Source organism: Sphaerodactylus townsendi, linkage group LG15 (genome assembly GCF_021028975.2).
Source record: "Sphaerodactylus townsendi isolate TG3544 linkage group LG15, MPM_Stown_v2.3, whole genome shotgun sequence".
Classification (NCBI taxonomy): Eukaryota; Metazoa; Chordata; class Lepidosauria; order Squamata; family Sphaerodactylidae; genus Sphaerodactylus; species Sphaerodactylus townsendi.
In genome coordinates this window covers 9,719,689-9,746,379 of record NC_059439.1, presented here as the reverse complement: position 1 = coordinate 9,746,379, position 26,691 = coordinate 9,719,689, and the positions used below count along the sequence as shown (strand labels likewise).

The 26,691-nt window shown below is 50.9% G+C and overlaps 2 protein-coding genes across 3 annotated transcripts in view; one reads left to right on the top strand and one right to left on the bottom strand.

The window, feature by feature from the left end:
* Nucleotides 1–2,522: 2,522 nt before the first annotated feature.
* Nucleotides 2,523–5,000, bottom strand: EIF1 (eukaryotic translation initiation factor 1). Its single transcript, XM_048517111.1, has 4 exons — nucleotides 4,819–5,000; nucleotides 3,303–3,466; nucleotides 2,993–3,094; nucleotides 2,523–2,740 (listed from the first exon to the last, which is right to left on the bottom strand). The coding sequence occupies exons 1-4, from the start codon at nucleotides 4,847–4,849 to the stop codon at nucleotides 2,696–2,698; spliced, it is 342 nt and encodes a 113-aa protein (XP_048373068.1). The 5' UTR covers nucleotides 4,850–5,000; the 3' UTR covers nucleotides 2,523–2,695.
* Nucleotides 5,001–19,712: 14,712 nt separating this feature from the next.
* Nucleotides 19,713–26,691, top strand: part of LOC125444605 (keratin, type I cytoskeletal 47 kDa-like) — a 37,764-nt gene continuing 30,785 nt past the window's right edge. The window contains exons 1-4 of one of the 2 annotated variants that reach the window (XM_048517109.1): nucleotides 19,713–19,862; nucleotides 20,700–20,828; nucleotides 24,956–25,038; nucleotides 25,648–25,804. In XM_048517109.1, coding sequence (XP_048373066.1) covers nucleotides 19,728–19,862; nucleotides 20,700–20,828; nucleotides 24,956–25,038; nucleotides 25,648–25,804 — 504 coding nt within the window. In that variant the 5' untranslated portion in view covers nucleotides 19,713–19,727. The remainder of the gene's footprint in view (nucleotides 19,863–20,699; nucleotides 20,829–24,955; nucleotides 25,039–25,647; nucleotides 25,805–26,691) is intronic. The other variant, XM_048517108.1, reaches the window with a different exon arrangement.

Below are 26,691 nucleotides of genomic sequence, written 5' to 3'. Positions count from 1 at the left end.
CCTTTAAGTGGCCCGCAGCAGTTTACAAAAGCTCCAATAAATTTTTTTGTCATCATGTTTGCGCTAACCTACACTAGACAGTTTTACGTTAATTTCACTAGCACACTTCCTCTATCCCAAGTCTGGAATAGTACGGAAATCACGCAGAGTCAAGCCACCTCTCAGAATAGTTACTAAATGTTTCTGTGAAGAATAACTAGTTATTGATGGCAAGGTTCTAATTAGTTCTCAAAGCATTCATTTCGTGTGCCTTCCTTTCAGAAAACCATAGCAGACAACACGTGTGCCCTCGTGGCACAGCTGATAAATGCAGTACACTCTATGCCAGGGGATTTGTAGTCCATGAGCATCTGGAGAGCCACAGGTTGCAGACCCCTGGCATAGAGTGTACTGCATTTATCAGCTATGCCACGAGGGCACACGTGTTGTCTGCTATGGTTTTCTGAAAGGAAGGCACACGAAACGAATGCTTTGAGAACTAATTAGAACCTTGCCATCAATAACTAGTTATGCTACAGATGTTAAATTGTAGTCCATGAACATCTGGAGAGTCGCAAGTTGCAGACCCCTGTTCTATGTGTTTTCCAACAAGGAAAGATATCCACACATTCGCCCTGCAGGAAGAACAAAACAGGATGTTTCTGCCTCTACTAACACAAGGGTGCTCTCAGTATGGTTGGAACTTTCAACCTTACAAACAAGAATATTTTCCAAGTTTAATGTTCTTTACCTGCAAATGACAGAACAAAGTGTAAAGGTCCATTCAGGATCTGATTAAATTCTACATAAGAACCCCCCATAGCTAATTTTTCTTTTAAATGTAGATCATCCAGCCTAGCTCGATGCCATAAAGCTGCAAAGGACTCACTGCATGATCTTTACTTCAATACCTTCAAATGTGTGCTTCTGCTTCCTGATGTATGAAGGTACACCACCTGGTACTCAAGGGGTAATTTCCCCAAACTTTTTTGCAAGCCACATTGGCCAAATAATGCACTATAATACCAAGGTCATATTTACAATTATGATGCAACTACAAGATCAACCGGCTAACTCTGACCCACCAGGGTGCAGTATTACTGCGTACTGTCCCTCACCCTTTTAACCAGAGGTTATATTCTCTTGCCTTCCAATGCAGAAGATTTGCAAGCAAATGGAGCCAAGTGTTACTAATGTATGGCATTTGCTACTAATCTAGTACAAAGACTAAATAAATCCACACAATAGGCTCATCAATGACTGCTAGGTATGAGTAAATGGAACTTCCATGTTCATATACAGTAACCCTTGGTATTTCAAGGCTGGGGCAACAGGGTATCTCCAACTTTTTTAGCTCAGTTGTAGGACTAACAGGCTACCAGGATTGGTTGTACAAAATGTGAAATAGGATAGTGAACTACAGATGTACACCAAGCATTGCTGTTTTTTATTCAAGTTTCCTTCCAGGTAGGTGCTTTTAAGAAGAGTTTGGATTTATACCCCACACTTCTCTCTTGTAAGGAGACCTAAGGTGGCTTACAAACTCCTTTCTCTTCCTCTCCTCACAACAGACACCTTGTATGGTAGGTGGGGCTGAGTGAGAGTTATGAGAGAACTGTGTCTAGCCCAAAGTTATCCAGCAGGCTTCATGTGGCAACAAACCCAGTTAACCAAATAAGAGTCTGCCACTCATGTGGAAGACTGGGGAATCAAACTCAGTTCCCCAGATTAGAGTTCACCTGCTCTTAACCACACCATGCTGTCGTAGCTACATCTGGAACACTAAGAATGCTAACACAGCGGAGATAAAATATATGAACTATATTTCATAATACAGTTAAAAAGCAGTTGCTTGCAAAAAATTTTCTCAGGTGGTTTTATGCTCTCTGCAACAAGGCCATCCTTTATTAAAGAAGTTAGGGGGACTTCTTCCCTCATGAAACCGCTATCTCAGCTGACCAATTAACTATAAAAAGTACCCCTTAAACAAGGGACTGAAAGCAAAAGCCAGGAGTTTCTGAAAATCATTTTTATTTAAATAAGTGTTTAAATACATTACACAGAACATCAGGATTCAAACCAAGAACTGTTGCTTCACAGCATCGTTAGTTGCCGAAGCAGCACTCTGCGGTGACACGCTAGTTTAAAGCACCCCCCTCATCTCCAACTCCAAGCCACAGATCCCAAGCCTGCTAACTGCTGTGTCTTTGGGTTTGGCCACTTCAATGCCGATCTCTCTCTGCATAAAGGGGGCTTTGGTTTCTACATCCCCAATGGCTTGATGCGGCTATCAGGTGGTATAGTTCGGACCCAGTGGCCTCTGCCATTAAGTGTCACAGTTCACCAAGGACAATGACAGAACTCTCAAGATAACCACCCTGGTTGCTATGAAATAAGGAGGGGTTGGAATGTCTGGGGCAGCTCCTGAAACAGCCAGGACATCCTTTGCCTTATTGGGAATTTTTCATGTAGAATAAGCTTCTGCCTTGACACCGCCATGATGGGAGCCTTGTTTAAATGAGGGACAGCGAGACGAGACAACATGGGCTCTTTGTCAGTTTATTACATTGCTGAGTTACGCTAGTCTAGACTAAAAGGAAACCTGATGTGATTACATTATGCAAGCTGGCTTGTTTTTAAACTAGTGACATGGGACACAAAGTTCTCTCATCGCAGGGAAGCCTCCTCCCTTGAGATTTCAGTGGCCCACGGATACTTAAAACCCATGAACCTTCAGCTGGTCATCTTTAGCCAGTCCAATCTACAAAGAAGGAGAAGAACAAGGTTTCACAAAACAAATCCAAAAACATAGAACAGACAATAGGCACTCATCTCTCACGGTGACCAAGAATTGTAGCTTTGATAAGCCTCATAATAACAAAATAAGCCTTATAATAAGCCTTAAAAGTGGCTTTAGTTTGGTTGCAGTTATCCAAGATCCACCACCCCCCCTTTGAAATACAAAAGAAAACAGTACTGATTCAAGGAACTGTGGATTTAAAGTGCTCTTTACCTCAACAAGGAACTGACATATGTTCTTACGCTGGTCCCCCTGAAGCTGAATCACTTCTCCATACTCTGGGTGCTCAATCACAGTACCATTACAGGCAAACTTCTACAAGGGAAAGAACGACACAAGCTTTTCAGCTTTGAGGTGTTGCAACCCTCTCAAGATCAAAAGACTTTTCAGTAACATACTGGTCACAAATCCCCAATGCACAGACAGCCAAAGAAAGATCACCTTCACGCTGCAGACTACTGGCTGCTCTCCATGCTAGATTCGACCCTCTCCAAGGCCTATTGCCCTTCTCAACTCCACTCACCTTCTTGAAGGCCTTCACCAATTTCTTTTTATCATAATCATCGGCAATGCCCTGGACAGTGGTGAGGGTTTTTCTGCCGTTCCTCTGCTGGATCCTTATATGGATGTAGTCTTCAGTTCCAGCAGGAAGTAAGTCATCACCCTTACTTGCATCAGCAAAGGGGTCTGAAAAAGAACCATGTTTAAGTGGACAGAACTCAACTGTGAACGAGGTGGACATCTGGCTCCACCAATCTCTCCCACTGGTGGGACAGTGGGCTGCTCTTGTCCTTGCCACACTGGACAAAGAAACAGATCACATCCTCCTAGGGGAGAGAGAAATCTGCATGGCAGCTTTCCAATTAAGCTCACACGCTGCTTTATATGAAGGCTCTCATAAGTCTGACCATCCCCATGTTAGTGATGCCAACCTCCAAGTGGGGGGCTGAAGATCTCCATGAATTATAATTGCTCTCCAGACTACATAAAACTTGTTTGAAACTGTACTTATTTGAAACACTCATGACACCACTGGAGAAGACGACTGCTTCAGGAGAGAGACTGAATTAAACCATACTGAGCTCCCTCCCCACTCTTCTAGGCTCCACCTTCATGTTCCTAGGTATTTCTAATCTTGGAGTTGGCAACCCTAATCTGTGTGTGTCTGTGATCCCCTCCCCCCATGACTGATAAAGACAATATCAAGTTAATTACTTCAACCTCAAATTTAAATTGAGGTATTATTAGAATTTTACAGGTTTTATTGTGACATTGCCTCTCACGTTATTCTTCCTTGTAGGCTGCCTTCAGGCCTTTGGGGAAGGTCAGCCTGGAACACCAACAAATGAATAAAATGTGGACCAGACGAAACACAATTCTTCTCCCCAACTCCTCCCCACAAGGCTCAAAAAGGGGACTTCAAATACGAAGCCCTTCCCTAACCCACTCGAGCTCCGCGCAGCTTTCCCGCTCTCCTCCCGGGCCAGACCCAGAACCCGCCATCTCTCCATCGGCCCCCCCCCCACGTGACAATAAGCGCCGCTCTGTCCCCAAGTCACGCCTCTGCGAGGGATGACGCAACAACTAGGAATGAGTAACTGCGTCACCGAAGGGAAGTGAAACCAGGGGAAGAAGGGGGGGGGAAATGGAGAAAACTATGCCGCCGAAGCCGGATTAGGCCTATTTGGTTTCTCCTGTTGGGCTTCTGTTTACTTCCACACCCTCCCAATCCTGCACTTTGCGCTGGGCAATTTTCTACCACTCCGATTTGTAGGCCTCTCCACGGCGTCTACACCGTACCAATTCCCTCCCCTCCCCCACACTAACCATCGCTCCACTCAACCTCCAGGAAACGTCCCGCGCGGAAACTCAGACCCCGCCCCTTTAGAATTTCCAAAGCAGAGTAAGACCCCGCCTCTTACTCAACGTTGGAAGGCCGCAGCCCCACCCCTTTCTCCTCATCCCCCTCCCTGCGCCATCTTTGGCCTGGTCTCCTTTCACCCTCCCGCCTTTTTCGGAGGCGGCCGGCCCCTCCTCACCGAAGGAGTGGAGGTTCTGGATAGCGGACATACGACGCGCTTCGCTTCCCTTCTTCCTGTGTCGAAGGCGGCAGCAGCAGGGTCGACGGCAGCGGCGAGGACGGCGGCGAAAGAACGCTTCAGCCTCTGCGGGGACGGCAAAAAAAGGGAAAGACGGCAGGAAGGGCGCGGCCAGACGGGCGTCGGTTTATATAGCGAAACCGCTTTTATGACGTCAACGCGCACAGGGAGGCGAGAGAAGAGATTGGCTGAGGGAAAAAAGGAGGCGAGGACAGTGACGGAGGAGGCGGAGCGGAAGGCTGCGCGTCACTCTCGCGTCCCGATTTGAAGGCAACCGATGCGCTTGCGTGGTTTTGATGCAGGCAAACAAGGGTGACCTTGTTTGTGATTGCATCACGGGGTAGAAATTGAGGAAGGGGATTGGCTGGAGAGAAACGGGCGTGCCAAGAAACCTTTGTCTCTTTTGCTTATCATCCTGTTGATACCGCATCTCCTCCTGCAGCACCAGGGGGCGCTAGCGCGCTTGGAGATGTTCAACTAAGAAGAAAAAAGGGACTGGGAAATGAGCACGGCGCATGCGTATTAACGAGGAGTCATTGCAAATAGAGGCGTGCTCTGGTAACTCGTTCATACGTAATACACTGATAAAGAAAAGTCACGGGTTTGAAAACGTCACATGTACTGCCAAAAGCGTGAAAGTGGGCTGAGTGCAATTAATGAAGTGATAAGGGAATGTACTTTGTTTGGGTCCAGAGGCACATCTGTCTAATTTTATTATATTTATTTTAATTACATTCATATATGTATTATATTTTTATTATATTTTTAGGCTTCAAACATTGAAATACAATCAACAAAACCACAAAACAATTAAAAATGCAGATGAGCTGTAAAATTAGTTTATTATATAACATAAAACATATGAAATGATGTATATAGACACACATACATACATGTGTGTGTGTGTACACATACACACAACACATGTGGTTAACTATATATATATATGGAATGACATGTGGGTGTGTATTCACACATACAAACATACATATATACGGCATTTTGTGGCATAGTAGTAATGATGACCAATACTGCTAGCAGTTTTGTGTTTTAAATGATTTGATTTCCCAAGTAAATGTTCGCATCTGAGAATGTTTGCAAATAGGGAGAGCCAGACTGACCCCTTCCGCACATGCAGAATAACCCACTTTCAGTGCACATTGAAGCTGGATTTTACTGTGCAGAATAGCAAAATCCACTTTCAAACAATTGTGAAAGTGGATTGAATGTGCATTATTCTGCACGTGCGGAAGGGGCCAGGGTTGCGTAGTGGTTGAGAGTGTGGGATTGATGGGATAATTGGATAACTAAACTGAGAACAATTTGCTCATACTTTTTAAATGTGGTTTTCTCCAAAGCATGAGCAAGTTGCTCTCAGTCCCATTTTCATGGAACTGGGTCTGTCTTCTAGTTAACCTTCACATTCTAGAGCAGGGGTCAGCAACCTTTACCTCCCGAAGAGCCATTTGGACCCGTTTTCCACAGCCCCAAAGATCTATGGAGCCACCTCTGGTTCAGCCCCTCCACTCCCCTTTCCTTCCAGCGCTGGGAGGCGGAGGCACCGGGCAGGGAAACCACCTCTGCCTGACGGAACAGGCAGTCGCCTGCGCTGTGGGGCACAGGGGGGATGGCGTCTGCGGCCTGCCCAGTGCCACTGCCTCTCGTGCTGCGGAAGGCAGGGAAACCCCCTCTGCCCGATGGAGCAGGCAGTCACCTGCTCCATGGGGCAGAGGGGGGATGGCGGCTGTGGGGATAGCAGAGGGGGGATGGTGGCTGCTTTGCAGGGACACACCCACGCTACCCTCCGACCTCCTGGGGTTGGAGGATAGCGTGGGCATGTCCCTACAGCCCGCCAGAGCAGTGCTGGAAGGAGAGGTGAGTGGAGGGGACGAGAAAAGCGGCCCCTCAACTCACCTTTCCTTCCAGCGCTGCTCTGGAGGGCTGGAGGGACACGCCCATGCTACCCTCCGACCTCCAGGCCAAGTGGAGCCTCAGTATAAGGCTGAAAGAGCCGCATGCAGCTCTGGAGCCACAGGTTGCATACCCCTGTTATGGAGGTTTCAGCTAACACAAGAATTTCTGTTAATCTTTTTTTAAGGACGGGGCGGCCTGGCAGTAATGCTTATATGTCCGTATCTCCTGCTACAGACAGCAAGATACAGCCTTGCAGTGGCTTACCGAGGCAAACTGGAGCCCTGGGCAAAACCTGAGTTTGAATCCCCCCCCCCCCCCACGGGCGACCACCCTTCCACACTGTGACCAAACAATGATTTTTTTCCCACCAGGTCATTTCAAAGTCACCATCACATTATAGAACATGCCCCAACTCACAAATCTGAACACAGCAATGGGCCATGCCACACAGCAGAAATAATTTTTTTGGAAACATTTTCAAAATGTTATCTCTGCTATCTCTTTTGTTACTCACATGCTACACTTCATTGTTACTCACTTGCCAGGCCACTCCTATTCAGATGCTCTCACCTGTTGACCTTTACTCACAGGTATATATACTCCACTTGCTTTCCTTTCCTACATCAGATCCTCTGAAGATGCCAGCCAAAGATGCAGGCGAAACATCAGGAGAGAATGCTGCCAGAACACGGCCATACACCCCGGAAACCACACAGCACCCCAGTGATTCTGGCCGTGAAAGCCTTTGACAATACATTTTCAAAATGCTTTCAAAATGTTTTATTACTGCTATGAAAACATTTTATGGTGTTGTATCCAGTCCCCCCAATTGGGGGAAACAGCATCACTTTCAATGTGATTTAAACAGGGAACCGCAGATTCTCCCTTGAAGGTGGATGTAAAAGGAGAATCTGGGCTCCCTAGTTTAAACAAATGATGCTGGAATCCACCCCCAAACAGCATAATTTTCAATGGTGTAAACTAGGGAGCCCAGATTCTCCTTTTAAATCCACCTTAAAGGGAGAATCTGGGGTCCCCAGTTTAAACAACATTGAAAGGGATGCTATTTTGGGAGGACTCTCCTCCACCCTGAAACAGCATCACTTTCAATGTTTAAACTGGGGACCTCAGATTCGCCCTTTAAATCCATGCCAAAGGGGGTGGATTTAATAATAATAATAACTATTAGGCATTGAGAGAATAAAAGAAAGAAAGAAAACAAGCATTGGCAGGAAGGGGGGATTTAAAACGAGAATCTGGGGAAATTTAGGGTGTGCCTGCTGTCAGGAATGCAATTATTAAGATAGCATCACCAAAATTTCAGAGTATCTTCATGATACCCTACTGATGATACCACCCAGGTTTGGTAAAGTTTGGTTCAGGGTCCATAACTTTGGACCCTCAAAAGTGTAGCCCCCATCTCCTATTAGTTCCCATTGGAAACAATGGGGGATGGGACGCCCACTTTGGGAGCCCATAACTTTTGACCCCCTGAACCAAACCTCCCAAAACCTGGGTGGTATCAGCAGGAGACTATCCTGATGATACCACCTAAGTTTAGTGAAATTTGGTTCAGGGAGTCCAAGGTTATGGATCCTCAAAAGGGTAGCCCCATCTACTATTAGCTCTTATTGGAAACAATGGGAGATGCGGGCACCCCCTTTGGGGTCCGTAACTTTAGACCCCCTGAATCAAACTTCACCAAACCTGGGTGGTATCATCAGGAGAGTCTCCCGAAACATCTCTGAAATTTTGGTGCTGCTAGCCAAAAAACCGCGCCCCCTGCAGGCCAAAAACGGAAAAAACACTGAAAATAGAAAAAAACCACAAACGAACCTGCATTTTTGGCGCCCACACAAGGGGGTGCCCTGGGCATCTGCCCACTTTGCCCAATGGGAGGAACACTTCTGCAGCCTTGGTTTGGTTATTGTAAGGGTGCTGCTTAACCTTGGAAGGTTGCCTCTGCCAAGGTTGGCGTGCAGCCCAGAATTGGGGGAGTGTTTTCAGTATCTGTAGTTCCATCTCTTGTATCTTCTGTTTCTTCTGCCTGTCTGTGTGAAACTGTTACAATGTAGTTTTCGGATGGGAACTACAGGTGTGTTTATCTAACTTTGGCGGGAACTGGGAGGGGAGCCTGTAAAAGTGGCTGCTTGAACGTTGGGAGGCCAGTTCCCGCATTGCTTGTGATTGACTTAGATTGCCTGATCAATAAAGAACTCAAATGTTACTTTTGGCCTGGACTTTGCAAGTTCCTTACAGTTATTCTCTTCTCACGTGGGTGCAGTTCATGTCTGTTGTGGGGAGAGGAAAGGTAAGGAGTTTGAAAGCTGCTTTGAGACTCCTTACAGGATAGAAAGGTGGGCTATAAATCCAAACTCTTCTTCCCCTTTGCTTCACCTGCCCTTCCGGTAGTCACATGGTCTCATGCATGCTGTATTCTAGTCAGGGGCTTAGCTAGTGAAAACAGTGCCCAGGGCAAGAAGTGAAATTGTTTTTTTGGGGGGGGGAGCTGGCTCCATTGATGTTTTGTCATGATATTTCCCTGTTGCCCCTGCCAAAAATGCTCCCTTAAAAATTAAACTTCCTTTCCTTCTAGTAGTCCGAGCAGCACTGAAATCAACAAGACACTGGGAGCAGCCAGGGAAGGTGCGAGGCCTCCCTGACCTTGTCTCCACTTCCACTGTCTTGCCAGCCTTGGCATCATGGCACTCAGATGGCTATAAGGAAAGTAAGCGGAAAAATTTATAGGAACAGTTCCTTCAGCTTACTTTCCTTTCAGCTGTCCGGGTGCCACAGTGCCGAGGCTTGCAAGACACTGGGGGCGGAGACAAGGCCAGAGAAGGAGTCTGCCCTCTCTGGCCTTGTCTCCACCCCCATTGTCTTGCCGGCCTGGCCCCCACTCGGATGACTGGAAGGAATGTAACTTGAATTTTAAAGGAATTGCCGGGTTTTTTGCAATGACAGCAGAGTGTGGGTAGCAGTGTCCAGGGCACCCGTAGCCACTTGGTGCCCAGGGTAAGCGCCCCGCTGGCCCTTGCTCATTACACCCTTGATTCTAGGCGGTGCCAAAGTTGTTGAGCTCGTGAACTTTTCAGGAAGTTTGAGAACAGTTTCTGGGTGCCACCATGGATTGGGGAGGGCTGGGCCAACTCCAAAATGGTGGCTGTGGTACTCTATTTCACTTCTGGTTGTTGTTGTAGCTTTTTTTTACCAGAAGTGGTGCAGGAGCCAGTGTTGGGTCCCCCCAATGGCAATGGGAGCCAAGGATTCCTACCCCAGCTGGGGGCTTGGCAGCTCTGCTTCATCTGAAGAATGTAAAGGATTCAATGGTGTTGATGAACGGGTCAGCCGCCTGGCCTTGCCCCCCCCCCCCCCCTCCCCCCCCCCCCCCCCCCCCCCCCCCCCCCCCCCCCCCCCCCCCCCCCCCCCCCCCCCGCCCCTCCCCCCCCCCCCCCACCCCCCCCCCCCCCCGCCGCCGCGCCCCCCCCCCCCACCCGCCCGCCCCCCCCCCCCCCACCCCCCCCCCTCCCACCCCCCCCCCCCCCCCCCCCCCCCACCCCCCCCCCCCCCCCCCCCCCCCCCCCCCCACCCCCCCCCCCCCCCACCCCCCCCCCCCCCCACCCCCCCCCCCCCCCACCCCCCCCCCCCCCCACCCCCCCCCCCCCCCACCCCCCCCCCCCCCCACCCCCCCCCCCCCCCACCCCCCCCCCCCCCCACCCCCCCCCCCCCCCACCCCCCCCCCCCCCCACCCCCCCCCCCCCCCACCCCCCCCCCCCCCCACCCCCCCCCCCCCCCACCCCCCCCCCCCCCCACCCCCCCCCCCCCCCACCCCCCCCCCCCCCCACCCCCCCCCCCCCCCACCCCCCCCCCCCCCCACCCCCCCCCCCCCCCACCCCCCCCCCCCCCCACCCCCCCCCCCCCCCACCCCCCCCCCCCCCCACCCCCCCCCCCCCCCACCCCCCCCCCCCCCCACCCCCCCCCCCCCCCACCCCCCCCCCCCCCCACCCCCCCCCCCCCCCACCCCCCCCCCCCCCCACCCCCCCCCCCCCCCACCCCCCCCCCCCCCCACCCCCCCCCCCCCCCACCCCCCCCCCCCCCCACCCCCCCCCCCCCCCACCCCCCCCCCCCCCCACCCCCCCCCCCCCCCACCCCCCCCCCCCCCCACCCCCCCCCCCCCCCACCCCCCCCCCCCCCCACCCCCCCCCCCCCCCACCCCCCCCCCCCCCCACCCCCCCCCCCCCCCACCCCCCCCCCCCCCCACCCCCCCCCCCCCCCACCCCCCCCCCCCCCCACCCCCCCCCCCCCCCACCCCCCCCCCCCCCCACCCCCCCCCCCCCCCACCCCCCCCCCCCCCCACCCCCCCCCCCCCCCACCCCCCCCCCCCCCCACCCCCCCCCCCCCCCACCCCCCCCCCCCCCCACCCCCCCCCCCCCCCACCCCCCCCCCCCCCCACCCCCCCCCCCCCCCACCCCCCCCCCCCCCCACCCCCCCCCCCCCCCACCCCCCCCCCCCCCCACCCCCCCCCCCCCCCACCCCCCCCCCCCCCCACCCCCCCCCCCCCCCACCCCCCCCCCCCCCCACCCCCCCCCCCCCCCACCCCCCCCCCCCCCCACCCCCCCCCCCCCCCACCCCCCCCCCCCCCCACCCCCCCCCCCCCCCACCCCCCCCCCCCCCCACCCCCCCCCCCCCCCACCCCCCCCCCCCCCCACCCCCCCCCCCCCCCACCCCCCCCCCCCCCCACCCCCCCCCCCCCCCACCCCCCCCCCCCCCCACCCCCCCCCCCCCCCACCCCCCCCCCCCCCCACCCCCCCCCCCCCCCACCCCCCCCCCCCCCCACCCCCCCCCCCCCCCACCCCCCCCCCCCCCCACCCCCCCCCCCCCCCACCCCCCCCCCCCCCCACCCCCCCCCCCCCCCACCCCCCCCCCCCCCCACCCCCCCCCCCCCCCACCCCCCCCCCCCCCCACCCCCCCCCCCCCCCACCCCCCCCCCCCCCCACCCCCCCCCCCCCCCACCCCCCCCCCCCCCCACCCCCCCCCCCCCCCACCCCCCCCCCCCCCCACCCCCCCCCCCCCCCACCCCCCCCCCCCCCCACCCCCCCCCCCCCCCACCCCCCCCCCCCCCCACCCCCCCCCCCCCCCACCCCCCCCCCCCCCCACCCCCCCCCCCCCCCACCCCCCCCCCCCCCCACCCCCCCCCCCCCCCACCCCCCCCCCCCCCCACCCCCCCCCCCCCCCACCCCCCCCCCCCCCCACCCCCCCCCCCCCCCACCCCCCCCCCCCCCCACCCCCCCCCCCCCCCACCCCCCCCCCCCCCCACCCCCCCCCCCCCCCACCCCCCCCCCCCCCCACCCCCCCCCCCCCCCACCCCCCCCCCCCCCCACCCCCCCCCCCCCCCACCCCCCCCCCCCCCCACCCCCCCCCCCCCCCACCCCCCCCCCCCCCCACCCCCCCCCCCCCCCACCCCCCCCCCCCCCCACCCCCCCCCCCCCCCACCCCCCCCCCCCCCCACCCCCCCCCCCCCCCACCCCCCCCCCCCCCCACCCCCCCCCCCCCCCACCCCCCCCCCCCCCCACCCCCCCCCCCCCCCACCCCCCCCCCCCCCCACCCCCCCCCCCCCCCACCCCCCCCCCCCCCCACCCCCCCCCCCCCCCACCCCCCCCCCCCCCCACCCCCCCCCCCCCCCACCCCCCCCCCCCCCCACCCCCCCCCCCCCCCACCCCCCCCCCCCCCCACCCCCCCCCCCCCCCACCCCCCCCCCCCCCCACCCCCCCCCCCCCCCACCCCCCCCCCCCCCCACCCCCCCCCCCCCCCACCCCCCCCCCCCCCCACCCCCCCCCCCCCCCACCCCCCCCCCCCCCCACCCCCCCCCCCCCCCACCCCCCCCCCCCCCCACCCCCCCCCCCCCCCACCCCCCCCCCCCCCCACCCCCCCCCCCCCCCACCCCCCCCCCCCCCCACCCCCCCCCCCCCCCACCCCCCCCCCCCCCCACCCCCCCCCCCCCCCACCCCCCCCCCCCCCCACCCCCCCCCCTCCCCACCCCCCTCCTCCCCCACGCCCCCCCTCCCCCCACCCCCCCCCCCCCCCACCCCCCGCCCCCCCTCCACCCCCCCTGCCCCCCCCCCCCCACCCCCCCCCGCCCACCCCACCCCACTCCCCCCCCCCCCCCCCCCCCCCCCCCCCGCCCTCCCCATCCCCCCCCCCACCTCCCCCCTCCCCCCCCCCCCCCACCGCCCCCCCCCCCCCCCTCCCCCCCCCCCACCCCCCCCCACCCCCACCACCCCCCCCCGCCGCCCCCCCCCACCCCCCCTCCTCCCCCCCCCCGCCCACCGCCCCCCCCCCCCATCGGCACCCCCCCCCCCACCCCCCAGCGAGGGCGGCGCGGCTGCGATGCAGCAGCGCCCCCTGTGCGAATGGCGGCCTGGAGGCGGCCTGGAGACGGCCGTCTCCAGGCCGCCATTTAATGCCCGTGCGGAAACGGCCACAGTTTCTTTCCAGGTTACAGCAATTGCCATGGAGGAAATTTGGAGGATGGATTGTATGGTGTTGCAAGCCTGCTGAACTTCCTTCCTTCCCTCCCCAAACTCTGCCTTTCTTACACATTTTCCCCAAATCACCAATCATTTCTTAAGGCGGAGTTGGCAACCCTGTTAGCCTCAATGTGGTTTGCAGTGCAATTTAACTCATGTTTATCTCATGCAGCAATTGCTCAGGGAAAATATACTGAACATGTTCAAGATGCCGTTCAAGATATCATTTCGGCACATGGTGATGTCAACAGTTTTTGGATCGAAATCCTGTTCTTGACTCAAGAAAGAGAATCCCTGTACTTCAAGGCCTTTCAGATGTTTTGATTTTGGGTCCTCTTCCTCAAGGTTGTAACTCTCCTGAGTGTTCAAACCCATTTCAGCAAATTAGAGTCCACCACTCTTAACCATTGCAACACACTGGCCCCTTGAGTATACCTTAAGGGTATATGAGCTCCCCTCTATGTATAAGTTCACTGTATGAGCTCACTTGATCATTCTGGTCATCTCCAGAGGTCATGCTTCAAAGCCGCATGGTGTAGTGGTGAAGAGTGGTAGACTCTACCCTGAGGACCAGGTTTGTTTCCCACTCCTGCACTCCTCCACATGAAGACTGCTGGGTGGCCTTGGGCCTGTCACAGTTCTCTCAGAATTCTCTCAGCCCCACCTGCCTCACAATGTGTCTGTTGTGGGGAGGGGAAGGGGAAAAGAGTTTGTCAGCTGCTTTGAGTCTCCCTTCGAGGATGGGGCGGCCTATAAATCGAATAATAAATAAATAAATAAATAAATAAATTTACAAGCAAGCCTTTATCGGCATAGACAACAGTACAACAATATTAAAAAACGGATTAAAAAGCATATACAATACAGGAAATAAATGTTAGGTCGACGGAAATCTACTGGCGTTTAGTAATTTCCAAGAGAAAGTCTGCCACTATCATACAGAGAGAAGGATCAGGATTGTCCAACAAGTAGTGTACTTTAATTAAATTGGGGAGATGGGGTAAATGCATAGGAGTAAGATTGGCCTCAGACGCTTAATGAAGCGCTGTGTGAATTACTGTGAATCCAACAGACTGACAATTAATTATGAAAAAACCAAGGTATTGGTCTTCTCTAGGCGCTTTAAGAAGCTCACATGGGCAATGAAAAGCACCCAAATTGAACGGGGTAAAAATTCAAATTCCTCCTCTTCTTTTTCTACCCCCCACCCCCCGAGTTGTTTGTCTTCCTCCATCACTCTCTTCCACCAGCATGTGAAGACTTTTTTGCTTTGTTTAGTGTTCCATCACAAACTCCCATTGGCTCTCCTCCATCTTCATCTCTGTTTAGTATATTTAGATCTTTTAGCAATTTTGTTTTAGAGCCTTGCTTTTATTTGATTTGTTTCAATAAAATGTATTTTTAAAAATTTTCAAGTCTTTTTATATGTATCTGTATTTTAACATTTTAACATTGTGAGATGTAGTTTTGTCCAGTGGTTAAAGTATCAGAACAGGACCTAGGAGACCCGGGTTCAGAGCCCCTCTCTGCCATGCAAGCTTGCCGGGCGATCTTGGGGCAGTCACAAACTCTCAGCCTAACCTACCTCACAGGGTGATTGTGAGGATACAACAGAGAAGGAAAGAATGATATTGTGTCCCTTCTGTGTTGGGTCCGCACTGAGGAGAAAGGTAGAGTATAAAAGAAGTGAATGAATAAGGTGTTTTGGTTCTTTGCTGCTGTAGGGACTCTTAAGATAGATGGGAAGGCACTGTACAAATTTTTTAAATTACAGGTGTTGAACTCATTTGTTATGAGGGCTGGATATGACATAAATGTGTTTTGGTCAGGTTGGGCCCTGGCGGGGCGGGGGGATGTGGTAACTTCATCTGGCCCCAGAATGACACTGGAAGGGTAGCCAGACTGGTGAGCTGTCTTTAGGGGGCTTATCAGGCTCACAGACCAGCTGAAGTAACCCCCTTTCAGGGGCTCCTGGTTGGGAGCAAGGGAGGGTTATTCTCCAGCTGACTCGCTAGCATGAGAAGCCCACTCAAGAAGCCAGATCTACCCCCCCAGGCCACGTTTGGCACCCCTGTTTTAAGTAAACAATACTGGCCTGGAAAATCAAGCTCCATATTATCTTTTTGCATAATGTTAACAAAATGGTGTCAGCTCCTCAAGAATGTTCCCAGTTGTTTCTTGTTGAATTGGCTCAGTAAGTTCCGCCAGTTCTTCTCATCTCCAGGATGTAACAAAACATTGTGAGAAACGGGGTCAACAAGACTGGTGTCAATAATTGGCTACTAAAATTACGTGACCTTCCCTTCTGGTTTAAATAGTTGCAATTTAACAGCACAGTTTCCCCTGATCTTACGAGTTGAAATAAACTTTTGAACTGCTTCTATCTAATTTTGACAACCTGACAGATACGTGATCTAAACTTTGTTAGATATTCCTTTGTAATGAGGATCATCTCAGTAATATTAGAAAAGAAATGGGAGTGAAATGTAATATAAGGATAGGGTAATCAACAGGCCTGAAGAAAAACGTTCGATCCTTTTAACTAATGTGTTTCTCAATGCATGGAAATAGGTCACTGGATTATTTCATATTATGAGGGTAAATAACATCACCTGCTAAATCACATCTTATTAAACTTCTGTTCAAGGGATGGAACATTATTTTACCTTCAGGCAGTTGGCAAGGATACTTCTGACTCAGTGCTCTTGGTATTAGAGTCCTAATCAAATCTCCCTTCCCTCCCCTCCCTCCAAGAATTGTAATGCTCCTAATAATTTGTGTTGAAAGTGGTTTTATTATCATTAGAATCATATATTTGGAAGAGACTACAAGGGCCATCATCCAGTCCCCTGCTATGCAGAAGATACAATCAAAGCACTTTGAAGCAAAAGAAAACTCTGACATACGGTGGAGTTGCTTTGTCATCCAAAGATACTGGGGAAAAACAATACTTGCATTTGAGATCATAGGTACAAGCTTTACCTTTGAGCTGCTGGATATATTTTTATGCATGTACTACTTACCCTGTAGCAGTTTGATTTGCAGTAGAGCTTCCCCACTTTTTTTGTTTACCCAAAGATTTCTCCTCCTGTGAAGTATCCCTAGTTGAGCTGAGCTGCCATTTTGCCCTCCTGATGCTTCCTTGCTGTTTCTGTACAACCTCCATTTGGGGGGGGGGTTGCCTTCCACCCTTTTTTCCCTGTGAAGGGAGATGAAAAGTTGCACCTCTGGAGCTTTTGGAAACCATGAGGATTCTCTGATCTGAAGGCGGGGTGACTGCCGAAGAGGGGAAATTGCATGCATAACTGAGAATCCAACCCAAAGGGAATGTAGGCTCAATGCAGATGAGAATTTAATTCCCATCCCTAGCACTACTTACCTTCAGAGTGTAAATGCAAAATATTTGCCTTTACCAGCTGGATGCTAAACAATGAGGAAGCAAGCAAGTCTTACTACATGTATAGAATAGTTAAACCCTCTCCAAGCCTGTAATATAAGCGCAGTAATGGATCAAAAGTGGGAATTTTATGCATAAGAATGCCTACTGGAAATTGTTAGTTTGGTGAGAACATCTGCTGACTCTTTAGGCTGGAAGACTCTGTTCAATTAAATACTGAACTACTCCCTTGTGTTGAACATTAAAGAAAACATGGGTTTTGTTGTGAGTTTCCACTGCTTAATATCCAGGCAAACATCAGGGAGGATCCAGATGCTATGGAATATAAAATCCATCCCACCTTGGGTTTGTGAGTGAAGGGAGGGACCATCAGCATTGACATTCCTGGGAATTCACACCTCTGCTTTCAGATACCGTATGTCTTTGGTAGGGGGCTGCCCTGCACTTTGAGAACTGCTGCTATACTGGAGGGATGTCCTGGAAGGTAGTTAAATACAAAGGCAGCAAGTCCCTATTATATCTTGTCTCCTTGCTCTGGAACTGCCTCAAGGCAAAAAACTCCTTCTAACCGGCTTATCTTCAAGGTTCTTCCTTTCCCCTCTTCATCATAACCTCAGTATCTGGAATGTCTTGCAGCCAGAGATCAGGGGGGTGGGGGTTAGAGCTGAAGAATGACTTCTGGGACACCTTCTGAGTCATTATGAAACTTCATGTACAGTTCCATCCTGTGGCCCAGTTGCCTCTGACCTCGAGCATGTTGTAAAACTGGAGCAAAGCTCACTTGGTGGGCCTGGGTTTGTTCTGGCTTGTATCTTAATTATTCTCAAGCCTGAGGGTTTGGTCACTTCAGAAGTAGTTGGGTTGGAGTTTCCGACAAAAAGTCTAGAATAGAGGTCTGCAACCTGCGGCTCTCCACATGTTCATGGACTACAATTCCCAATTGGCCATGGTGGCAGGGGCTGATGGGAACTGTAGTCCATGAACATCTGGAGAGCCGCAGGTTGCAGACCCTAGAAGAAACAGTATCTTATTAGAGCTTCAATGAACCAGAAGGGAAACACGTATAATGGAAGGAAACAGCCTCTTTTCTCTTTGTTTTATTTCTGTCTCTCTTATTTTTATTCCATCCATCTGAATTTAGGAAGGCATCCATTATTTTTTTTAAAAAAAATCTTTCTTTAAAAATATATATAAAAGAAAAGACTGAAAATCCAGCAACTGAATAGAGATTAAAAACGAGAGAGAAAATATATACATGTATTCATTTATGTATTTAGTTAGTTATTTACATTGAGACAAAAATATAACAACCCACATGTCTGGTTGCTTATTCACATTCCATGATGTTTAGCAGCTTTTCCAGAATGAGAGAAAATCCTCACAACAGCAATTGATGGCTTCAATATATATAGTTAAGCCTTCATAATACAACTTTTTCATGATCTGAATTTTGGAACTACACAAGGGTTCACACACACACACACACACACACACACACACACACACACACACACACACACACACACACACACACACACACACACACACACACCCGCAACTGCATATTTTGAGCCTGGTTGCACATTTTGTTCAAAAGTTCTGCAATGCTACATTAGTAAATCTATATCAATAGTGAATGGCACCAACAAAAGGGGAACAAAATTCTTGGAGGGGTAAAAGTGTAATACAGCAACAGAAGAATGTACCAACAATGAGCTACAGCCTGCAGTCCTGGTGGGTGACCTTGGGCCAGTCACAGTTTGCTCAGAACTCTCTCAGCCTCACCTGTCTCACAAGGTGCTTGTTGTGGGGAAAGGAAGGGAAGGAGCTTGTAAGTCACCTTGAGTATCCTTACAGGAGAGAAAAATGGCATATAAATCTAACCTCCTCCTCCTCCTCCTCCTCCTCCTCCTCCTCCTCCTTCTTCTTCTTCTTCTTCTTCTTCTTCTTCTTCTTCTTCTTCTTCTTCTTCTTCTTCTTCTTCTTCTTCTTCTTCTTCTTCTTCTTCTTCTTCTTCTTCATGATGATGACCCCAGCTATGAGGGTTTCAATGCAATGTTCTTTTGCTGTTGCCTTTCACCATGCAGCAATCCCGGTCTTTCTAGGTGGTCTCCCATTCAAGAACTAGCTGTGGGTGACCCTGCTTAGCTCCCAAGTCCTCCATGATTTGTGGTCAAATTAGGCTATTCAGGCTGCTTAATGAATATATGAAGATACACCTTAATAGTTCTGTTTAGCATAGGGTTGCCAGGCTGTGGCTGGTAGGGTTGCCAGTCTCCAGGCAGTGGCTGGAGATCTCCCATATTACAACTGATGAGTACACCTGGAGAAAATGGCTATTTTGGAAGATGGACCCTATGGCATTGAAGTCTAACCCCACCTCTCTAACCCCGCCTTCCTCAGGCTCTACCCCCAAAATCTCCATGTATTTCTCAACCCAAAGCTGGCACCCTAGTTTAGAACAGGGATACTCCTAAGTGCCTTGATTCTCTTCAAGTTGTTGCCTTCAGTCTGTTCTTCTCACAAGTTCAAATCAGCTGTGTATCTGCATTCCTGGAATGACCTGGAGATTGCATGGGTGGGGAAATGGTACACAGGACATTTCTTCAGGGTTATCTGGGCATCCATCTGACACTGACAAACTGCCCGCAGTCCAAATCTGGATGTTGCAATGGCCTTGCAATTGGGGGTGGGGGGTGGAGAAAAAAATTATTTTGAGCTTGGTTTCCAAAACAAATGCCTTTCTGGTTGTCTGTTCATATGGAGAACAAGATGGTTTGGTGGGGAGAGGGCCAGAGTTCGTCCTGCCCCATAGCTCACCTATATAAGGGAACTCCTCAGTGTTTTTACGGCTGACTTCCCTTTCTGCATTGCCTTCTGCTACACGAACCATGACTAGTTTCTCAAGCAGTAGCCAGACCTTCTCGGGAGGTTTCCGGGGACCCAGAGAAGGAAGTTTGCTTGCTTTAGCTGGATCTCAGCAATTGTTGAATATCTTTGGGGGGAGCAGGATGGCCAGTAGCTTCTTACCTCGTGCTAAGGATGGGCTGATAAAGCGTTATGGGCAAGAGACCAGCATTCTGGATATTAATGAAAAAGACACCATGCAGGATTTGAATGACCGCCTCGCTGCCTACCTGGAAAGGGTGAGTGACTGAATACTGTGACCCAGCACTGAAAGAGATCAGGTACAGCCGTGTTTGAATCCCTGCACTGGTTTATTGGGGGTGTAGCAGAACCACCAGTAGTTATAGATTTTTAAGTTTATTTTTCCTATTAAAAAAAGGTTCAGTCTGTGTCATCTCAGAATGGGATGAAAAGAAATGAGAAATGCTTAATTTTAATGAGAGATGTTGCAAGTTGGCTCTGAGTTGGGAACTCTGCATGTTAAATGTGGGGACAAGATGCTCAGTGATGAGGTGCAAGCATTCTTGACATGCTCAGAAGTACCTTGCTCATGTCATTTGTGACATTAATCTGAATTCTTTTCAGGATCTCTCCCAAGCCATACGACTAGTTAATTAACATCAGCATAACTAACTCAGAGGGGTGCTGGAGAACTTTCCAGTGGATTATGCTCTGGGTGCCAGATGATCAATTCATCTCTTAGCCTTGTTGTGTGTGAAATGTCAAGTCACAGTTTACTTAGGGTGACCTGGGTAGGGTTTTCAAAGGAAGAGACCAATAAAGGTGGTTTGTTATTGCCTGCCTCTTCATCATGACCCTGGTATTGTCTGGTGGTTTCTCATCCAAATTTTAACTAAAGCCTCCAACTTTGTTAGTAACCACAATTCGCTGGCAGCTCCCATCTCTGGCTGTTTGAAAAGGCACAAATGCAGTGGGTATTCTCCAAAAGCACCCAGCTGCCCTCTCTAACAGTCATATTTAACAATCCTTCTGCAAAAGAAGACCTTTGCAGTTTCAGGCCATCCTCCCTTCATCTGATCACCTCACTCAATTTAGCTTTCTCGTTTCTGTATCAGGTGAAATCTCTGGAAGAATCTAACAGAAAACTGGAACAGTGCATCCAGGAAACATATGCAAAGCGAGCATCAACTGGGACTCCCGACCTGACTGGATATTTCAGTACTATCACTGAACTGAGGGCTCAGGTAATCTGAATTACTCATCATCAGGTATCTGAGGAAGGGTGCTTTCACTCTTATACCCTGCTGTTTGTCTCTAAGGCGATACGGGACTCAAATCATGCTCTTTCCTGAAGACCAACATAGCTGCCCGTCCCAAAGCTGGATGTATTTATTCATCATGAGGCATTTCACTGTTCCATTCCATCCCACTGAATTCCTGTTAGGTCCGCAGATGGAGATAAAATGTAGGGTTGCACAAAGCAGCTTAATAAACAAAAAGAAAAGTTTGGATTTATACCCCACCTTTCTCTCCTGTAAGGAGGCTCACAGTGACTTACAAACTCCTTCCCCTTCCCCTCCTCACAACAAGCACCTTGTGATATTGGTGGGGCTGAGAAAGTTCTGAACTGTGACTAGCCCAAAGTCACCCAGGAGACTTCCTGTGTAGGAGCAGGGAAACATATCCAGTTCATCAGACAAGAGTCCGCTGCTCATATGGAAGACTGGGGAATCAAACCCCAAAAACTCTAGATTAGAGTCCACTGCTCTTAACCACTACACCACACCGACTCTCCTTGGGAAGATTTAGGATCAGGGTCAGCAACCTTTTATAATCAGTGAGCCAACCATATTAACTTTTAGGGCAAGAGGTAAAAAAGCAGCTGGTATAAATAGTGTTGCCAACTCTGGGTTGGAAATACCTGGAAGTTTTGAGGCTGGAGCCTGAGGAGGGCGGGGATTGGGGAGGGGAGGGATTTCAGTCGGGTATAATGTCATAGAACCTGCCCTCCAGAGTAGCCATTTTCTCCAGGGGAACTGATCTAGGTTGTCTAGAGATCTATTGTAAGAGCGGTACCAGTGGTGGGATTCAAATAATTTAACAACTGATTGCTTACAAGCACCATTTTAACAACCGGTTCTGCTGAAGTGGTGCAAACCTGCTGAATCCCACCACTGAGCGGTACCATCTATTGACAACCCTAGTTATAACAAAGGCTCTGCATTATAAGGTTGCCGACTCTGGGTTGGGAAATTCTTGACAATTTTGGGTTAAAGCATGGAGAGGGTATGGTGGGGGAAGGGGTGGGGTGGGGTGGGGTGGGGAGAGACCTCAGTGGGATATGATGCCCTAGTCATTTTCACCAGGGGAAATCAGGAATCGATCTCTGTAGTCTGGAGATCAGTAGTAACTCCTGGGGATCAACAGTCTCCACTTGGATGCTAACCAAACATAATGAATGTGGGGTAGGTTGCTGAAAGGTTAGCAATTCAAGCAAGCACCTATATGGCTAATAATACTCTCGTTCCAGTATCTCTAATATTCAATAAACACTTAATCAATTACAGTAAGGTTTTATACTGTGTTAAACTTAACAACATAAACAATATGTACACAGGTTTATTATTATTGTGTGATAATTTACACAATGATTCCTCTGCAAAGGGCTCACAGCAACAAATTAACACAAACAATGGCCCCTTCTGCACATGCAGAATAATGCACATTCAATCCACTTTCATAATTGTTTGAAAGTGGATCTTGCTATTCTGCACAGCTTCAAAGTGCATTGAAAGTGGATTGAAAGTGCATTATTCTGCATGTGCGGAAGGGGCCTATATGTACTTGGGCTGCCATTCCCCGGTTGTTGAATGATTTCATGAAACCTTCACAGTGGCCCATTATCCTGTGTAATATTAAGAAATGATTATTGTCAAAACACATTTCAGAAACAATATGATAACATTACAAAGTAAATGGAATGTAAGCTACTTGTAATTTTCAAAAAAAATATATCCTTTTCCACTTGGATGCTGGCAACCCTATAAACTGCATAACTGAAAACAAACAACTTGACATTATTGATAACTTTCATGACAATTAATAATCCATGCAGTTTTCAGAGCCCAAATGCCGGCCATCACAAGACCTCTATTAGGAAACAGCCCAGACACAAGATCTTAACATGTCACAAATATACAAGCTTCTCTAAGACGACTGTCAGCACCCACAAACATCTTTGACTGCCATTGCCTTCACTTCCTGGTGATTCTAGCATCCTTAAATATTTGGTATAGTATACACTGGATACAGTACATATATCATGGAATAGTATACACTGTAAAAACCAAACCTAACAAAAAGAAAACCACACTTGGGCTACAGCCAAAAAATTACAATTGTGTACACAAATATATAAAGTGCAGAAGTGCTATATGTTTTTAATACTTCTGTGCAAGCGTGTCTGCTAAAATGCAGAAACTGCAAAATAGTTATGACTCAAGAGCAGGGGTCCCCAAACTTTTTAAACAGGGGGCCAGTTCACTGTCCCTCAGACTGTTGGAGGGCCGGACTAAAAAAAACTATGAACAAATTCCTATGCACAAATGATTGTAAAATGTTTGATTTCACCTTTCAGCCTTTCTGTCATGGTCTATTTTTAGAACAGTGACCAAAGTATGTCAAGTACAGGGTGGGCTCCAAATATTGTTGGGGAGGCTGTGGAATACCTTCCCCTGTAAAAAAAAAAGCAGAACTTTCCCAATGAAGCATTCCATCTAACCCAGGATCAGGTATCTTCCTGGGTTCTTTCCTCCTAGCAGCCAGCCGATTAGCCAGCCTGGCTGATGCCAATGGGAGTGGGCGGAACAGAAAGCCTGAGAGCAACACATGGAGTAGCCGAGAGGGAAGGGCGGAGCTGGCGTTGCCACATGTAAGGTTTCCAACTCTGGGTCAGAAAATGCATGGAGATTTGGGGGTGCCATCATGTAACTGCAATCAACAGCCGTTGGGGCCAGTTCCTCCTCTCCCTCGAGCCCCCACTGCACATGAATGGAGCCATCGCTGCCATGCCTGGCGGGCCGGATAAATGCCTTCAGGGGGCCACATTTGGCCCCCGGGCCGTAGTTTGGGGACCCCTGCTCAAGAGTCTCCAACAGAGCACCATATCCAAGTACATTGTGCAATTCTCAAAGTCCTCTAGGTGGCAGTCTCAATGTCCACCATTCAACAACAGTCCATAATATTAAATTCAAAGATGAGCACCCCAGTTTTATGCCCGTTTTGTGATACAAAACCACTTCATTAGCACATATGTTCCATCTTCCATGTGTTCTTTAGGGGATGCTAGTCTTCTTCAGATAATTAACAGCAGATTCTTGTGTTTGTTATAAGTCCCATCTAAGCCAGGCTGCCTGTAGTCTCTTCCACGCAGACTGTTGAGTATATATTATGCCAGTAAAGGCTCTGACATTTTTAAAAAATAGAGTATATAGTTTATATATTTGTGCTTTTTTTATTGTAGCCTAGGTAAGGTTCTATAGTGAGCCACAAGGTTACAAGACAGTTTCTGTGATAACATCTGGCAGTGACTCTCAGTCGAATTTTACATTACTGAATTTATTTTATTTTTTTAACAACTTGAACTTCTATTTGTGAAGATGCAAATCAATGATCATGTATCAGGTTGTGTTTGTATGTATTTGTATGTGTGCATCTGTTATGGGAACCATCCCCATGACAAAACTGAACTTCTCCAGCTGAAGATAACTCTAAAGATGGCTTATTCTTCATACAATTGGTTCTTCGGGTGATTATTTGGTACTTTTTTACCAGTACTTTTTTGGTACTTTTTACCAGTACTTATTTGGTACTTTTTTGCCTTGTGCTGCTGGCATACAAATTTGCTAAGAGAATCTTCCAGATCAGCAACCTCCAAATCCTCTTGGTAGGATTGCCAGATCCCCCTTGGCAGGGGGGGGGGATAGGATCAGAGGCGTAGTGCCAAGGGGGAGGGGGGGGCGTGTGACACACCGGGAGTGCACCGGTGCGGGGGCATTCTGGGGCATGACGGGGGTGGGCAGGAGTACAGGGCGTGGATAGGATTGCCAGATCCAGGTTGGGAAACTCCTGGAGATTTGGGGATGGAGCCCGGGGAGGACGGAGACCTCAGTGGAACACAATCCTGCAGACGCCACCTTCCAAAGCTGCCATTTTATCCAGGGGAGATGACCTCTGTAGTCGGGAATGAGTTGTGATTCCAGGGGATCCCCAGATCCCACCTGGAGGCTGGCATCCCTACCACTTGGCCAGTCTGTTGTCCTGTGGAGTAGCAACGTTGAGACAAACTGACCTCTTTTCTCTCTCTCTGCAGATCGAAGAAGAGACCCTGAGAAATGCTGAGCTGCTCCTACAGATCGATAATGCCAAAATGGCTGCTGATGATTTCAGAGTGAAGTAAGGCCCTTTTGTCATAGCCCTCCCCACTTTTGATTAAAAACATAATATTTCATGAGGGGAACCTGTGAGAACAAATAAAGGTGGGAGGGGGATTCTCATTCTCCCTCCAGATCTGGTTCTGCTTCCCCTGTTGTCCCCACTTTCCCCTGTCTGGAGCTGGCTTAGGGTTGCCAGCCTCCAGGTGGGGACTTGAGATCTCCTGGAATTACAACTGATCTCCAGACTACAACTGAATTACAACTGATCTTCCCTGGAGATCAATTTCCTTGGAGAAAATGGCAGCTTCAGAGGGTGGATTCTATGGCATTATAGTTCCTGCCCAAGGGCCTATATTAGGGGTGGCCAATCTATGGTGCTCCAGATGTTCATGGACTACAATTCCCATCAGCCCCCTCCAGCATGGCCAATTGGGAATTGTAGTCCATGAACATCTGGAGCACCATAGGTTGGCCACCCCTGGCCTATATCCTGCATCCCAGGATGCCATTAAAACTACCGCTTTAATCTGGGCCCCAGTCTTCACCTTGCATACCACCTGGTTTTGTGGTCTTTTGAGAACTTTGAGAACATGCTCTGTCCAGACTGCTTTGTGTCCCCTCCTAATAGGTTTGAATCAGAGTTGGCCATGCACCTGTCTGTGGAAAGGGACCTTGGCAACCTGCGCAAGGCGCTGGAGGAACTCAACGCGAGCCAAGGCAGTCTGCAGGTGCAAGTGGACAATCTCCAGGAAGAACTGGCTTTTCTCAAGAGGAACCACCAGGAGGTGAGAGGGGACATGGAGGGGAGGCCTTGATGGTATGTGGGCCAGGCAGATACTTGGTGGAAGTACCCACCTACTCACTGCTTCCTAGCAGTTGCCCAAGGCTAAATTATTACTTGATGTTAGATTATCACTTGAAGATCATGTGGGTAATTTGCTTTTCTCCTCCTGGGATAGGTTTGCCAGTTCTGTGGATCTGACCTGATACTTCAGGGTCTCAGTTCTCAAGGTCTTCAAGAGAAGAAATAAATTCTCTGACTGGGATGGAGGAGGGGGGGAAACAACATGGAGAATCAAAAGGGCAGGCTATTTTGTGTCTAGCTGGAGGACAGATTATTCATTTGCTTGCGTGTTTGAATTTTTGAGTCACCACTCATCCAAAGAGCCTGGCGGCATTTCACAACATTAAAACGGGGAGGGAGGGGGGAAGGCTCAATGCTTTGGCTCATAAAATTGTACCATTAAAGGAAAGGAACAGTATAAATGAGTTAAAAACAACATGGAATGTTTTTGCTTTTGGACCTGCCACTGTGATCCTTAGGCTGTACCTCTGAGCCATCGGAAGGATGTTTTGGATGAATCAGTGATGCAGGTATAGATTTTTTATGGGGTGGGTTCAGGGGCAGGGCCACACCCCCACCTGCCCCTGAGGGTGTGGCCACACCTCCCTAAGGCCTGCCCTGGTCTCAGTAGTTATAAAAGCAGCTCTCTGAGGCCAGGGACAGCAGATTCCCCTGCCCTGCCCCCCCCCTCCACCGGCTGGGCTGCCAGCCGGCAGCCAGAAGTCCCTTCTGCCCTCCCCTCCTGGCAGAGGCGTAGCTAGGAAAAATGGAGCCCGGTGCAAAATCTGAGTTTTGCACCTCCCCCCCATGGGCGGACACTGTGATGCT